Raw genomic sequence first — 16522 nt, 5'->3', positions numbered from 1 at the left:
ACATTGCATCACACAATACAGATAAAACTACAGTGAGTAAAATCGCTATAAGTAAAACAATAAAACTAGTTAGAAAGGTTAAAAGACAGGTCATAAAAATATGTTTTTAGCCTTGCCTTAAAAACCGCAACAGAGGTGGAGGCCCTTATGCTGAGAGGAATCTTATTCCAAAGCTTAGGACCTGCCACAGCAAAAGCCCTATCACCACGCGTCGTTAGGCGCGTTCTTGGGACCGAGAGGAGCATGAAGTTCTCTGAGCGGAGTGACCGTGAAGGGGTGTATGGTTGAAGTAGTGACACCAAGTAAGGAGGGGCTAAACCATTTAACGTTTTAAAAACTAGTAAAAGTATTTTAAAATGAATCCTAACATCAACGGGCAGCCAGTGAAGCGCACCATACACCATACATTTAGTGTTAAAGTTAGTCTAGTTTAATTTGTTTAGTAATAAATCTTTAAACCTTTAAACTTGACTCTCTCTTCTGTTGTCTCTGAGTGAATACGAAGCTATCTAATCTCTCCAATCTTCTGGTTAAAATAACCCAACAGATCCACAAGGTTGATTTCATATTTCCTATGGAATCCTATGCCTCATGGGTTATTAAATTATATCATTACACTATTCACTCTGTCTTTCTTTACATTTTAATCACAATCGTCTATTTTTGCTCATTTAAAACATATTTGTAATAATTTTCTAAATTATTTTTTACATTTTAAATTTTTTGTTTTTATGAAGCGCCTCGTGATTTTTAACTTGAGAGGCTCTATAGAAAAGATCTTTTCTTCTTCACCTTCGTGTCCGGATGAGGTGATGTCCACTCTGAACTGAAGCTGGCCACTCACGTTGTCCGTAGGGAGACGACGGCACAGGCTGTAGCTGACTGACTGATTGCTGCAAACGCATGAAAAGATGCGTGGTTAGAGAGTACGCACAGAAATGTTTTACTTCATGAGCCACGTGAATGATCCTAATACCAAACTGAAGGATTTCTGTACAGTGTGTGAACTCACTCAGCTGCCGGCCCCTCCAGGAGTCTCTGCACAGGTATGATCAGCTGACCCAGGAAGCGCTTGATGATTGGTCGACTCTTGGCAAACTTATCCTTCACCTCAATCGCCAACACGTCTGTCATCAGAGCGACGAAGGTGTACTTCTACAGAAAGGTTATGTATGTGACAAGGGAGAACACTTGTTTCAGTACGGTAATGGTAAGGGGTTGTCTATCAGAATGTTATAGCAATAATCTGACTTAGTCCACTCTGCTACTTCTAGAGGATGTTCTGCATCATCCAGAAGCTGCTGGTCAACACAAGGCATCAAGGCAAGTTCCTCTAGAAAAGCAAGACTTCAGTCATTTACGGTTAGGGCTAACTGCTCTGGAGCATGCAGGCGTGTGTTAATATGAGGAGGAGAGTCAATCCTCCGATCCCGGTAGTCAGCACAGTGGTGGAGAGATGATAGTTTGGGCTCCACAAGTCCATCAAAACTTCTGTAGACCAAAGTCTTCTATAGTCTGATGTGAATCCATCTGTCTGACAGATAAAGTTTGGGCCACAAAACGGAACCATGATCCAAACCCACAGATCTACAACAGATCCAAAGTACTGTAGTGGTCCTGTCAGATGCCAATTAGAAGTAAAGAAGAGTGGACCAGAACTCCACAGAACCATGTGGGACATTGATAGAGGAGGTTCTGTGAGGTGTGCTGTGCTCACCTCCCCGTGCCACACTGGGTTGGTGGTGTTGGAGATGATGGAGGAGCGTCTCTCTTGTCCATGGTGAGTGAACTTGGGGAGGTTGCTCCTCTTCCCAGGCTGGATGGACATCTTTAAGTAGGGGTCAGGGTTGAAGAACATCCCCTTCTTCAAAGCCACCGCCCTGATGTCTGGAATGGAGTCAGTTATGAGCATCTGGTTGTTGTTTCTCAGCAGTTCTCCAGAATAGTTCTTCTCACCTGACAGCGTGAAGCTGACCAGCTTACGACAGTGTTCTATCCCTGACTGGTCCTCCACCTGGCCTTCACTTCTCACCTGTAAGGAAAATAAAAACAACATCTTAAGTTTGACATATTCCACAAACGTGGTGAGTGTGCTCAGTGGAGCATATTAATGTTAAACTGCTGTGTTTGCTCTGTGGAGCGTAGCTGGAGTGTTTGCACGCTCAAAGGAGCTTTGGCTTAGTAATTATATCTGTTTTGTGTAACTGTTACCTTGACAGCCCAGTTCTCACCTTCAGTTCTGATTGGACTTCTTTTGTTTCGTTTCTACTGTGACTTAGAGGGTTAATTGTAGCGTGAGAGTCTTATTGGTTTGTAGTTTTACTTATTTGACCAATAGTGGAGCAGCGCTCCAGTTCCTTTACTTTCCTCTTTTGAGGTCACCTTTATTTCCAGTAAATTTAGACCTAGTGACCCTGAGTTTGTTTCGATCAATTATTTGTAATAAAAACGTTTGCTTTTAAAATCCTTTCATGTTCCAACATCCCTCACCCATACCATCACCAGTCGTAACAGACTTGAATCAGAAAAGGCAAGAATGCCTTCTCCGGGTCAGGGACGAGGTCCTGCCCCAAGTGGAGGAGTTTAAGTATCTCAGGGTCTTGTTCACGAGTGAGGGAAAGCTGGAGCGTGAGATCGATTGAGGGATTGTTGCTGCATTAGCAGTGATGCGGGCGTTGTACCGGTCTGTTGTGGTGAAGAGAGAGCTGAGCCGGAATGCTACGTTCCCACCCTTGCCTATGGTCACGAGCTTTGGGAACGAGATCATGGATACAAGCGGCCAAAATGAGTTTTCTCTGCAGGGTGTCTGGGCTCTTCCTTAGAGAAAAGGTGAGAAGCTTGGTCATCCAGGAGGAGCTTGAATCTGCTGCTCCTCAACATTGAGAGGAGCAAGCTGAGGTGGCTCAGGCTCCTGGTCAGGATGCCTCCTGGACGCCTCCCTGGTGAGGTTTTCTGGGCACGTCCAACTGGAAGGAGACCTAAAGGTAGACCCAGGACACGCTGGAGGGACTATGTCTCTCGGCCAGTCAGGGAACGCCTTGGGATTACCCCGGAGGAGCTGGCCCAAGTGGCTGGGGAGAGGGAAGTCTGGGCTTCTCTGCTTAGGCTTCTGCCCCCGTGACCCGACCCCAGATAAGCGGCTGAAAATGGGTATAAAGGAACTCTTTAAAGCGTTAAAACCTTCCCACCCCCACCCTGACCCCCGAATACAACATACTAGGCATTATTTCCTACTAGAGACCACTGCAAATGTCTTGATTAGAGTGACCCACACCTTTGTTGTGATAATTATGAAAAACAAGTTGGTAACACTTTACAGTAAGTGTCCCTTTATTAAAGGTGCATTATGTAGAAATGAAGTGAAAATGGCACCCTGTGGTAAAAGGTGGTAACTGCAACCACTTTAAACAGCTCTGGAGCTTTTTGCCGGCCGTCGTCATATCAGTGGGTGCTGCAGCGTTAGCTTACAGGAGACACGGCACCCCCACACTCACTGATGTAAACAATAGTTACGTCCCTCCTTCCTTTGTGTTGAATGGAGAAAAACTGACGATCCTCACAGCCAGCTGGATATGAAATATGTTTCAGTTTAACCTCCCTTCCAAAATGACTGAAACATTCGACTCTTTTGGGATTTTCTCGCTGTAAATTTTCACTATTATTCTTACATAGTGCACCTTTAACATTACATAGTGCATTTAAAACATTTTTGGTATTATTAACAAGTGTCCTTAAGGTCAGGAGAAAGGGGGGAGGGGTGTCTGCTTAGTAATGCATTACCTAATATTTATGAAGCAGTTGTTATTACTTTATTTAATAATTTATTAATCCTAATAATGCAGTAAGTAGGGCTGCACAATATATCGTAAATATATCGTTATCGCGATAACTGCATGCGCAATATGCATATCACAAAGAACAGATAAATATTGCAATGAATGGTCAGCTCAAATGTTTGCTACACATAACGCATTCTGTCAATCGAACAGAAGCAGGATGTTTTTTTAACAAATCAAATAGAGATCTTCACCCATTTGGCCAATTGGGTGGATTCTCATCGGTTAGATGCCTCCGAGGCGGACGGCACTTCATTTTGATGGTTAGCAAACACCTGAGTTAGCTTTGTTCTGCTCTGTCTGCTGATTCTGCTTTTCCTGGGATCCACTAATTGCCTTTTCTTGTTCATTTTCTTTTTCCCTTTCCTCACATATTTTGCTTTTCTCATTTTTATGATTTTTTTTATTTCTTTGTTTTTGATTATTTTTGTTCCTGAGTTAAGTTTTTATTTATCGCAAGTAATATTGTCATCGCAATATTAATCACTGTTATCGCTAACGCAGGTTTTCCTAATATCGTGCAGCCCTAGCGGGAAGTAACGTGAATAAAGTGACCCTTATTGTAAAGTGTTACCAATGAGTTTTATCCATCTACCATAAAACTCCATCATGGATCTTTAACCGTTAGCAGACAAGTCTAGTAAGCACCAATCTACCCACATACCGGTACACCTGGGTTCTTGACAGTGATGCAAGGAGTCGTTGCTCGTAATGCTCCCGTTTCACCATGATAGTACTTAAAACAGATCTTTGTTTCAGCTGTAAAGAGAACACAAACAACATTTTAACATCCTTGCTTTCTGAAGACATGATGAACAAAAAATTAAAAAGTATAAGTTAAGGCGGTACCAACATAGAAAAGTACGTAAGTACGTTTTTCTGATGGCCCTTATAGTAGGTTGGAAGTCCTCCTGACCTGTCAGGTGATTGAACACATGCTCAACGGCTCAGAAATCATTCAGGAATTTCATAGAAAAACAAGAAACGACTAACTTTCTCCTAAAATTCCTTCAAGACTTCAGCAACAACGCACGGCCTCGAGTGTGATATTGCTTTTATACAACAGTTCTACCTGCTCATTTTATTTTTATAACAGCAATAAGCAACAACAGATTATGATTTGTTCATTTATTTAATCATTTATCAGGCTCCGCCAACACAAATAGTCCCAACAGAAACGGAGACTCAGACAAGGCTGTTGCTACACTGTAAAAAGAAAAAGTTGATCCAACTTAAAAAATTGCCTCAATTGGTGACAAGCAATTTCATTAAGTTTATCCAACTTAAATTATTAGTACAATTTCAATAATTTAGGTTGGATAAACTTAATTAAATTGCTTGTTACCAATTGAAGCAATTCAATTAGGTTGATTAAACGATTTTCTTTTTTCAGTGTAGGCAACACAAACATTTTCTACAGTAACAGTTAGAACGCCTGTGCACAGCTGAGTGATACTCTTTGTAAACAAACCCAGTGCTGTTATAGTCCAATATCAGCACTCTTGGAAAGTCTCTTGACCAATCAAATCACTCGGTCGGAACTAACTGTTGTATAATTTGCTTTGTGTTGCTGGAATTTGAGATCAGAGCCCAGTGGAAATGAAACACAGATGTGTAGTTATATGGGTCAACACGTGCAGCTGAAAACTTCCAGGAAAAGTTCAGAATATCTGCCTGCTGAAGCAGGAACGTTTTCATGAAGTTGTATCAAAGGATTTCTAAACCAGCTGGCATTAAAATCCAGAGTCCACCCAAAGTGTCACTGGCCGAATGTTGGACAAATAACCCAAAGGTCGTTGATATGGTGCAGGAAGGTAAGACTCAAAAGATGAAATCTTTCTCCCAAGGAAAATATTCATCTGGTCAATGAGAAGCTTGTGATGCCAGCTGATAAATCGGTAGCAGAACAAGAAGTTGTCCTCTCGACTCCAGTACAATGGAACCATGCTGAGGCAAATGGTCTCATTGACCTGTCTGGTGACCCATGTGATGTTGAATCGGCTCCTTCTTCTCTTTGGCTACTGGATTCATTGACTATGGCTAATGTCCCCTCAATTTCTTCTTCTGCTGCAGCAGCTGAGTTGAATGTTCCTCTAATTCACCTTTCAGGTTTACACAGGAAGAACCTGGAGACTTCTTTTGAAGAACTTAGGTATGATGTGTGAGCATTTCCATTGTCTAGAACAGGGTGATAAAAATATCCATGAAAATCGTACAATCCTGGAGGTGGGCTAACGCTACGTCAGCTTTTCTGTTTGTCTCTGATCGCCAAAACATTGTAAATGTTCAAATCTGGACACCTGGATGAGAACACAATCTTTACCCGTTTCCTCAGAGAGATGGTGGAATAAACATTAACATTCAGGAATATGCTTGGATTTCACTCACACTCCATGAAGTAGGGCTCTGGCTCCAGTCGCCACAGGATCTGCCCTTTCTGGGTGCCATTCACCCCTCGGTTCTTGGACTCCCAGACGTTGGCAACACACGTTTCATCTGGAAAACACATGCCATTTCCTTAATTAGGTCTTAACATCTCTAGAACATACCAGAATCAACCTGTATAGTATAGCTTATTGCATGATAGACAGCAGTGGCAAACTCTTGACCAGGAAGCCCAGACATAAAAAGGGCAACCCAAAAATACACAGAGCTGCTCTGCTTTGAGCCCTCTCTCACATACACACCACGCATTAGCCCATTCTCTCTTAATGCTATAATCAATAGAGAATGTGCAGATGTTGCCATACACGGGTTTGTCCAGGCACCATACTGCATTTCCAGTAGCTTGCATGCAGGATCATGCTTTCTAACCCACTGTTCCTCGGAACGAAATAGGAAACATTTCAACGTGCTTCAGTTAAACACATTATAGAGCAAAACTTGTTACACAATCTGTTATATTTGACCAAATCCGTACAGGTCAATCCACCCTTTTTCCAGAGTTCAGATCATGTGTTCAGGATTAAGTCAGGATTAAGTTAGCAACAGACTAAGTAAAGCTAATGTAACTTATAATATCCAGATCATTCATCCATTCATCCATGTCTCCAGGCATGCAGGCGGGGCACATCGCAGGGCAACACAGAGACACGCAGGACAAACAACAAAGCACACACACTCACACCTAAGGACAATTTAGACAGACCAATGAACCTAACAGTCATGTTTTTGGACAGTGGGAGGAAGCCGGAGAACCCGGAGAGAACCCACACATGCACAAGGAGAACATGCAAAGTCCATGCAAAAAGACCCCAGATTGGGATTCGAACCCTGCAAGGCAACAGCACGAACCACTGCACCACTGTGCAACTCCAGATCACTCATCTCAATATAAAATTTCTACAAGGGCCACCACAAGGTTTTGTGTTTGAACCAATTCTTTCAAGTTCACAGATGCCTTCATATGTCAAGCACCAGATGATAATCAGCTATATTTAATATGAGAGCAGAAGGACCTGATCTGTTGGTTTTTCTGAACTTGAGAAATTCGTCAACTCCAAACAAAGTTCTAATACACTGGTTTTCATTCTATTTTAGAAGATATCCCTTAACTTTCACATACAGCCAGTTTCTATGACCTCCATCTTTCAACTGTAGAAGAGCCAGCACCAGCACAGATTTAAAGTCCTAAAGATTTGTATTATCCAAACACAGGACACTAGTCTCAGACTCAGGCTTACCGTATTTTCCGGACTATAAGCCGCTACTTTTTCCCCACGCTTTGAACCGTGTGGCTTATACTGAGGTGCGGCTTTACTGAAGAGTTTCCTTCACCTGCCAGGGGGCGCTTTAGCAGAAAGTGAAACAGGTGGAAGTCAAAAGTGGAAATTGAAGAAAGTGCTCATTTTAATTTAGCACATGCAAGCAGCCGGCACGACGAAGAATTTTTTTTAATCCATACCCCCTCATCATGGTAACTACACGTATGAGTTCATATGATGCCACATTTAAGTTGAAGGCCATCGATCTGGCAGTAAAGGAGCGAAACAGTGCTGCCGCACGTAAGCTTGGCATGAATGAATCCATGGTTCGGCGCTGGAGACGGCAGCGGGAAGAACTCATTCAAGCCAGCTTCACCCGGGGATGATGACAGCAACACGGACAGCAACACTGGCATCGCCACAGAAAAGGTATGTGACGAAGCTCTTCTGAGGCTGTTCAACTCCGACACTGAAGAAGAGGACTTCAGTGGTTTCAGTGCGCAGGATGATGAATAAACTAATAAATAACTTTTCAGTTTAGTTTGATACTGATCAGTTCAGCTACGTTCAGTTAAACTACGTTTTCAATTCAGTAGATATCTGGTAGATATCTGCGGCTTTTAGCCCGGTGCAGCTTATATAAGTACAGTTCCATGTGTTTTTAAAAACTTAGTAGGTGCGGCTTATATTGAGGTGCGCCCTATAGTCCGGAAATTACGGTACTTGTGGTTCAAGAATTTCCTAAGGTAGAATTCAAGCCTGAACATTTAGTAGTCTGTGCTATTGCTCTACAACCACACAGTTATACCCAATAAATGAAATGTCTTAAAGTAAATATCAATTTACTTATTTAAACTTAATTAGTTTCAGGCCATTAAAACTGTTGAACAAGTCTTACCAATGTGATACAGGCCAATCCAGTCCGTGGCATCCACTTCCTCCTTTATATCCCATGAGATCACAAGGTGGCCATGGCCCAAAGTCAGCTGGTATGTAGAAGCAGTAAGCGAGGAACGGCTTTCGGAGCTCACCAGATCCGTGTCACTATTGGCCCGCTGAAGCCCCACCCCTGGTGATTCTGACGGGGTCCCAGATAACGTTACAGAGCAGGAGGCAGAAGATGCGGAGGCAGAGGTTTCAAGTGAGCCCGGCACCGACAAGCCACCAAGGTTGTCAGGTCCAACCGTGTAAGGCCGGGTGTGGGGGGTGCGCCTGCGCATCGCCAGAAGGTGCTCTCGAGCACTGCCATTAGGAGCCGAAGACAGAGGTGGAGACGAGGAAGATGCTGAGGCGGTGGCAGCCATTGCCATGCTCAAGACAGAGGTGGTGGAGAAAGCTGGAGGGGGTTGGTAGTGATGGGGATGAGGGTGGTGGTGAGGGGAGGAGGGGACAGAGGAGTTGGATGACTGGGGGCGGGGTCGAGGGGGAAGGACAACGTTAGTGAGGGACGGGCGAATTGTGGAGGTTGGAAAAGGGGGTCAAAAAGAAAACGAGTTGAGAAGAACCAGTTGGGTTTGTGTGTAGAGGTGTCAAGATTAAAAACGTAAAGAGAAAAAAACGAGAGAAAACATCGCAGGTGTGAAGGTGTAGGTGGTGGAGTCTTCAGAGCAGGGCACCTTTCATGGGAAGGTATCGATTAGTCTTTAAGCAATCAATCCTTTGGCCCTTGTTCTCTCTCCCAGTTCTCATTCAGAGGATCACATGGAGTTCAAACGGAGGTGGAACCTTCTACCCACCTCTGGTAGTCAATCATATCAGTGCTTCCCAGTGTGTGAGAAAATCAGTTTGACTTTATGTGACAACGGTCCATTGTCAACTGTCTAAAAGTCGACTGCCAAATAATGGCTTCATCAGCATGTATGCATCTATTATTATCCATTATTCCATTATGACAGAGGTGGGTGAATAAACAAAGGAGAAGAACAAAAAGAAGAGGAGGGATCTGGAGTCCTTCCATTCATCTGTCCAATGGAAGGTGGGTAGGGTGAGGAGGCTGAAGACCTATAGGAGAGAGGAGGAGAGTCAGTGAGGGGGACATGGGGATCTACCCATCTCCAAATGTGGAGCGTAGCTGTCAATCATAGAGCCAAAATTGCTGGAGGGGAACTTTAAATGACCATGCAACACCAACTGTAACTGTTGACTGACTGTATCTGCCAGTGTTGGATAACGCCACCCATCCATGCTGTTTCACATGAAGCAGATGAGCCTGTTGTAAATTTATTTATCTCATAATTCAATAAGGAAGTCAGAGATGGACAGCTGGGAGGTTCAACTGGACAATTACTTTTAGTTCTATACCGTTCTGCAGGGTCAATGTCATCTACTTATTTCTGTGGCAGCGATCCGTAACGGTTTGCATAACACAGCAGTCACCATAACACTGGTAGACAATTCTCTCAGATAGGGAAGCATCGACTGACGAACCCAACACTTCAATAGCAAGTAATCAGAGTAACACCAGTTGTTTATGTTTTGTCAAAACTTTTATTTTTTACCACTGAAAACAAAACACAATCATCAGCAATGATGACAGGTTTCATTAATGATCGTCCATGGATGACTCCCTACCAATGGTGACTGAGCTGTTAACCTTTTAGACCGAGAAACACAGGAAGGACTTTTTCTGCTAAGTGGCCTCAAAGTTGATTCACTGATTTGACAAAACATTCAATAAACATAGTACACACACACACACACACACACACACACACACACACACACACACACACACACACACACACACACACACACACACACACACACACACACACACCTGACAGATAACTATTAAAAATAGCTCAGGATGGAGGCCAGCAGTGATCGTACGTATCAACTCTTCGAATGAAGAGTGCTGAAACACTGCTTTCATTATTCTAAAAATAAAATCAAGCATTAGAACTGTAGACATTCAAAGCATGGCTCCTAAACACATTTGGGAACCATGCCTTGTCCTCATGAAACCCATCAGGAACGCACAGTAAGGCTCTGATGCGAGGCTAAATTATCTGCAGGATTAAATGAGTGAATGTGGGACGGAGATTTAACGTTGACTTCTATAATCTGCTGCTTTAGCACGCAATGCCGATCAGCAGCTGGAGTCTTGTTTACAATCAGCTGCCTGAAAAACGACAACACCTATGGTTTCTGTTTGACAAAGGTGTTCGTTAGGAGTCTTCATTAGCAAGAGTAAAGTCTGGATATTGAGCATTTCAATAAGAAATGTGACTAGAAAAACAGTTGTCCTTTGGTAGTAATACTTCACCGTGACCAATAGGTGGTGGTAATGTACCAAGTAGTTTCCTAACCACCGTGCTCTTCCACACAAAGGTGCATTTTTCAGAAAAACACCTACTGAAAACGTGAGGTTTATTTTGGGATGATTAGAGTGGACTCTAAAGCTACACCGTTACACTGAGCCCTCTAGTCCTCTGCAGGTTGCTGGGCAGTTCCGCAAAAAGTCAAAATCCCATTGGTTGCCACACTGGTGTGTGAATATTGTTCTCTGCATTTGATCCATACTCTAGGAGAGCAGTGAGTTGAAGGCACAGCTTCACTCGAGAACCATTTGTTGGTTTAACCCCCACCTAATCAAACCCCGTATGCTGAGTGTTAAGCGGGGAGGCATTGGTTTCCATGTTTTGGTAATTTTTTTAGTATTTGGAACGACCTAGGGCTGGGCGATATGGCCTAAAATCGATATCACGATATATTGAGGATTTCACCTCAGTAACGACAAATGGACGATAAATTCAGGTATGCGCAAAAATAAACGTTGTCCACTAGATGGGGCTTCCACATGTATTACGTTGAGTCACATCAAGGTGGTACAGCTTCTTAAAGGGACATGAACGTTGCCGACCTACACACATCTTTTCAGTTTTTTATTATCAAATTTATTGACATGGGAAAACTTATCTCTATAAGAGTCATAAATTTTGATAACGATAAATTTTTGATTTATTGCCCAGTCCTAGTACAACCTGACCATGGATTTGAACCCACGATCTCCCAATCTCAGGGCACACTCATATCACTAGGCCTCAGGGCTGGTGAAAAACAGGAGAAGTTTTCCAAACTACAAGCATACATTAGTTTATAGTGCGCAAACAAGTTTATTATTACATGATGCTGTAGGTTTTAATATTGCAAACGGGCGCTGGAAGAAGAAAACATTTGCTCAATAACACCATGTGTGGAGAATAAATAGAAGCTGGAGTGTGTGAAGATAAGGTTTCTCAACCACTAACTTCAAATTGAGATGCACCGAGAAACGTAAAATACTTGTTCTTTTTGAAATGTGATCAGTTACTCTGAGTCTCACATGCATGCTGAACGTGAAAACAGTCTTCTACCCTTATTTCCTGCATTAGCCGACCGAAGGCAAGACAGACCAATGCTTGGGCAAGAAAAAGCACACAAATCTACCTTACACTATAAATTTGCATTCATGGACTCGCCCAAATTGGCTTGCGACAAGAAAGGCTATGGGTGTTTCTCAATGTCAAGGCACCTGGCCTCGCGAGGCAATGTCTTGCAAGGCCGGGCGCCTTGCTTATGAGGACATTGTCCTTCCTTGGTCAAAGAAAACGGTTAAATGGAACAGACTTGCATCACATGAACGTAAAGTCACGTGACACGGGAGATAACATTAAATTTTATACGTATAAGTTTCAATATTAATATAAAATGAGTCTTTTACTTTTTAAATTGTGTATATATTTGTTTAATTAAATATAGAAGAGAGTTACTACCCGCTTGCTACTGAAGCTGCAACTACTAAGCAACTAACCAAACATTAAGTAACTTCTTTGGATCTAAAAAAATACATTTTAAATTAGTTGACTTGACTTATTTTTAAACTTGAAATTTGCCCCGAAGTAGCTGCCAGCTTCTGATCCGCCATCTTTTTGAAAATACTGCGGTGTATTCTGGGTAATTTTTGACCAAGGCTGGGCTACAAAACACCTCCTAGCTAAACGACTAACAAACGGAGAACACACGCCTCAGTGGAACACGAACATTGGAACACGTCTTGGTGGCTCCTGATGACGTATCTCCTAGGCAACCGGGGCGGGGTCAAGGCATCAAGGCGAGGTTCCTTTGCACTGAGAAACACCCTATGTTTATTTAGCATCCAGGAGAGAGCAGAGCCCGTCTTGGTTATTAGACGTTACTTCACAACATGGCAGAACTCCTTCAGGCTTGTGGCGATAAAACATCAACGTTGCAAATCAGTCAGTGGTAGAGTCATGTTGGTGTTAGCCAATCATAGGCGAGATGTCCGAATATCATGAATACTAATGAGTAAGCCTCCAAATTCTGTCCTGCACCCACTCTTCCGGCTGAGGTCTACTTCCTGAACCAGAAGTGCCATAGCTTTTTTTTCTGCAGAGATCGATTCACAAGGCATTCATACATATAGACCATTGCAGATTTATTGAAAGAGCAAGTTTTTGCCCTCTTCAAAAACATGTATTAGTTCTTGGTGGGAAGCAGCTTGATGTTGTCCACCTACTGCATAAGGTTACGCCAGCGCGCTCAGCTGTCAAAGGTCAACCAAACCGAACAGGGTTCCTGCAGCCTTACCGTTTGCTTAAAACTGCACAAAACTATTTGCTAGGAGATGCGATAGAAATGACTCCACTTGAGCACTGCTTTGCTGCTTTAGGTGTGTGGAGGTGGCTTTACAGCAAGAAAAGGTGCACCTCGCTTCTTTGATCCACAGAACGTGTAGAATAAACAAAAGTGCACACCCACAACCTCTGCTACATCTGAGCGTGCCCCCAAATGTTATGTTGTGTTAGGGCTGGGCAATAAATCAAAAATTTGTTGTTATCGAAAATTCTGACTGATATCGAGAAAATAAATTCCCATGTCAATAATAAAAAAATGAAAAGATGTGTTGGTTGGCAACATCCATGTACCACCTTTGGTCACGTAAAAAATGTGTCTTGGTGTGATACATGTGACAGCCCTATCAAGTGGGCAACTTTTGTTTCTGTGCGTACCTGTAGTTATCGTCTATTTATCGTTATTGAGGTGAACTCCTCAACATATTGTGATATTGATTTTAGGCCATTTCGCCCAGCGCTATGTTGTGTCAAGTGAATACTTTTCAATGAGCTTTTACATCATCATAAATGCTGCGAGGTTGTTTACGTAGACTCATCTGCAGTAAAATTTGATCATGGTTTGAGGAGAATTTCCTATTAATTCTGCCAGAATAACTGGATGAAAATGTAAAAAAAAATGTAAAAATTGTAAAAACATAAACTTGAACTGTTGTAACTGACTGCATTGAGACTGGGTCCATTTCTCCAAACTCGTCTTATTGAGGAAGCTTTTTAGCATCTCAGACAATTAGAACAATATAACAATTTTAACCATGAACTGTTTAACAAGTAAAACCTAATAATTACCAAAAATAATAAATCTTTCAGGAAAAATGTCTGACATAGCCTTGGGTTAGTAAAACCTTTAAATATGCATGCGTGGAACAAAATGCTAATTAGCCATATGCTAAATTAAACTTTGCTAATGTTTTTATTTTTTTGGTTAAGCAGACTTCAATAAAGCAGACAATTAGAGAATATTAACAATAATAATGTTTTTTTATCCTGAAATCAGGTTTAGTTAAATTGACGCCACTGCACCCAAACATGCTCGAGATACATAAACATTCTGATCAATTATTTTTATAACACCAAATATTGATTGAAACTATGGCCTGATGCCCATCATTACTTCTCACCAGTGAGACTATTTTAAAGTCAAAAGCACCATTAAGGAAGAAAGATTTTAACCTGATCCCTAATTCTACCTCTTGTCTCCAATATTGGATTTCTTTGACTACCCTGTGAAGACAGTTGATGGATTGGTCGTAACGTTTTATTAGTTAAGATCTTTTTTTCCTTTGCTTGGGGCTTATAGATCGGTCCATCACAATCCTGAAATAGCAGTAGCGTGATTGAAGAACAATGGGGCAGTCCCGTCAGGGACACAAGCTTCCTGTCCCCACCACCATCACATTCCTGTGTGCCAGGTCATCTGTGAGTGTGTATGCGTGTGTGTGTGTATGCATGCACTTTTAATCTTCCACAGTCCAATGGGGCCACGTGGCAAGCAAACACTCAGCACCCTGTATGTGTGTGTCATACAGAGTACACCGTCAGCCACCAATGAACCCAAATCCATCAGGAATAAGAGTAAACTGGTTAAAGGATGAGAACCAATAATAGGACCAATGCTTAGTTAGCCTTCTTCTGCTGTTCTAAAGTTAATTCATGACATCCCATTAACAGGATCTGCCATGTTGTATTTTTTAATCCAGTATGTGAGCTCTCAGGATGTGGGTTTTGAAGTTGATGGTAAAAGTGATAAATTACCTGCACTTGTAGGTACCCATACCCATACATTATACCACATTGATTGTTACCACAGCTGTCCTGGGACTCACTGACAGATGCAAGGCTGCCATCAGTCCCTCCGAGCACCACCAGGTAAGATCAGGGGCGTGTCCAGGGAGTGGCCTGGGGTAGCACATGCCACCCTTGGAATCTGATTGGCCACCCCAGGTGCCACCACACTAATTTACCTTTAAATGGGCTTTTCATTGTCCACAAAAGGCTTGGGGGTAAAACAAAAAAAGCATAACCATTGGTGCCACCCATGCACAAAGTTGTGCCTCACCTGGGCCACCCCATTTTAAAAGATCTGGACACGCCACTGGGTAAGATGAATGACTGGTTATATTGTAAAGCACCTCGGGGGGTTGTAGAGGAGCTATATAAATACAGACAACTAACCATTTATCGCTGTTTTAGTAACAATCCCTTTAGAAGTTGTTTTCCAGTTTTACCTGTTTTTTGGAAAACACCTGAAGACCCTAACGAGGTCCTGGCCCACACTCTGGGATGCACCTGCTGATGCTGAGTTGTGGGTATTGTGGTAAACGCCATGTGAGGTGAATAAAGAGGCCAGATGAGGTGCTCCGGGCTCAGATCTCCACCCAAACCTAGATGATGCCCTGCTGCACCCTAAATCAGGGTGAGATGTTCTGCTTTGGGGCTTTGATGTGCTTGGAGCGGCTCCACCTGCCAACGCCAACCCAGAGAGGTGCAACACATCATGGTGCCAAATATAGACCTGTTGTTGGTGGGAAGGCGGGATAAAAACAGGAGTATCCGTCCTGCAGCGTCTCACCTTTTCCAGGATGACTCTAACGTCGCCTACAACCACGCAAGTCTGCTAACAAAAAAAAAAAAAAAAAGCACAGCGGATCAATCTTGGCCCATAAATGGCGGATCTCCAATGGGCCCGGACTCCGCCGACATCATCCTCCGCTTCCAGGCGGGATGGGCGGCTCCACAGCCCGGCCACAGCCCCCGCAGCCTCTCGGTGGTCCCACCCGGAGCTCAGAGCGGGGCTCCTCTTCTTAAAACCATGTCTGCTGTTAAATCTTCGCTCCGTTCACTCCTCGGTCATGTCACCAGGCAGCCAGAGGTTTCATGTTTTATTAACGCGGTCCACTTTCCTCCCGGTAAAGGGCCGCTTCCTCCGAACGGACAGGAAACGGCTCGTCACGACGGCGCATTTCTAAAGTGAAACACCGGCTGTGGAGCTCCACACAACGCCAGGCATCGTTATTGTGCTCCACAGTGTCACAATAACGGATTAAACACCTCCCACCTCCACCCGTCAGAGGAGCGCGGTAACCAATCGGAGGGCCGGGACCCCCGGAGGAGCCACGGCACAAACTCCAGGAGTCCAGAGTAATAAGCTCTTCAAATCAGTTTAGAAAATGTTTAGTTCGCCAGTTCTGTCCAAAGGGCTTTATTAATGCGTACAAGCGTGTAATAACCATAGACTGTACATACTTATAACACATAATAACACGGTTATAACACGGTAATAACACATACTGGGAAAACTAAAGCTCCCCCTAGTGGCTGCCTAGAATAATGTGCTATTAAAAACTTT

General features: G+C 43.1%; 1 protein-coding gene across 1 annotated transcript in view; it reads right to left on the bottom strand.

The window, feature by feature from the left end:
• Positions 1-9013, bottom strand: part of hecw2b (HECT, C2 and WW domain containing E3 ubiquitin protein ligase 2b) — a 31287-nt gene extending 22274 nt beyond the window's left edge. The window contains exons 1-7 of the mRNA XM_054737437.2: positions 8439-9013; positions 6225-6332; positions 4501-4595; positions 1957-2032; positions 1718-1887; positions 1013-1155; positions 793-893 (exon numbers count right to left, since the gene is read on the bottom strand). Of these exons, the coding sequence (XP_054593412.2) occupies positions 793-893; positions 1013-1155; positions 1718-1887; positions 1957-2032; positions 4501-4595; positions 6225-6332; positions 8439-8850 (1105 nt within the window). The 5' untranslated portion in view covers positions 8851-9013. The remainder of the gene's footprint in view (positions 1-792; positions 894-1012; positions 1156-1717; positions 1888-1956; positions 2033-4500; positions 4596-6224; positions 6333-8438) is intronic.
• Positions 9014-16522: the final 7509 nt, after the last annotated feature.

Source organism: Nothobranchius furzeri, chromosome 3 (genome assembly GCF_043380555.1).
Source record: "Nothobranchius furzeri strain GRZ-AD chromosome 3, NfurGRZ-RIMD1, whole genome shotgun sequence".
In the NCBI taxonomy this organism is placed as follows: Eukaryota; Metazoa; Chordata; class Actinopteri; order Cyprinodontiformes; family Nothobranchiidae; genus Nothobranchius; species Nothobranchius furzeri.
Note: the sequence above shows the minus strand (reverse complement) of the source record. Positions and strands in the feature narration are given on the sequence as shown.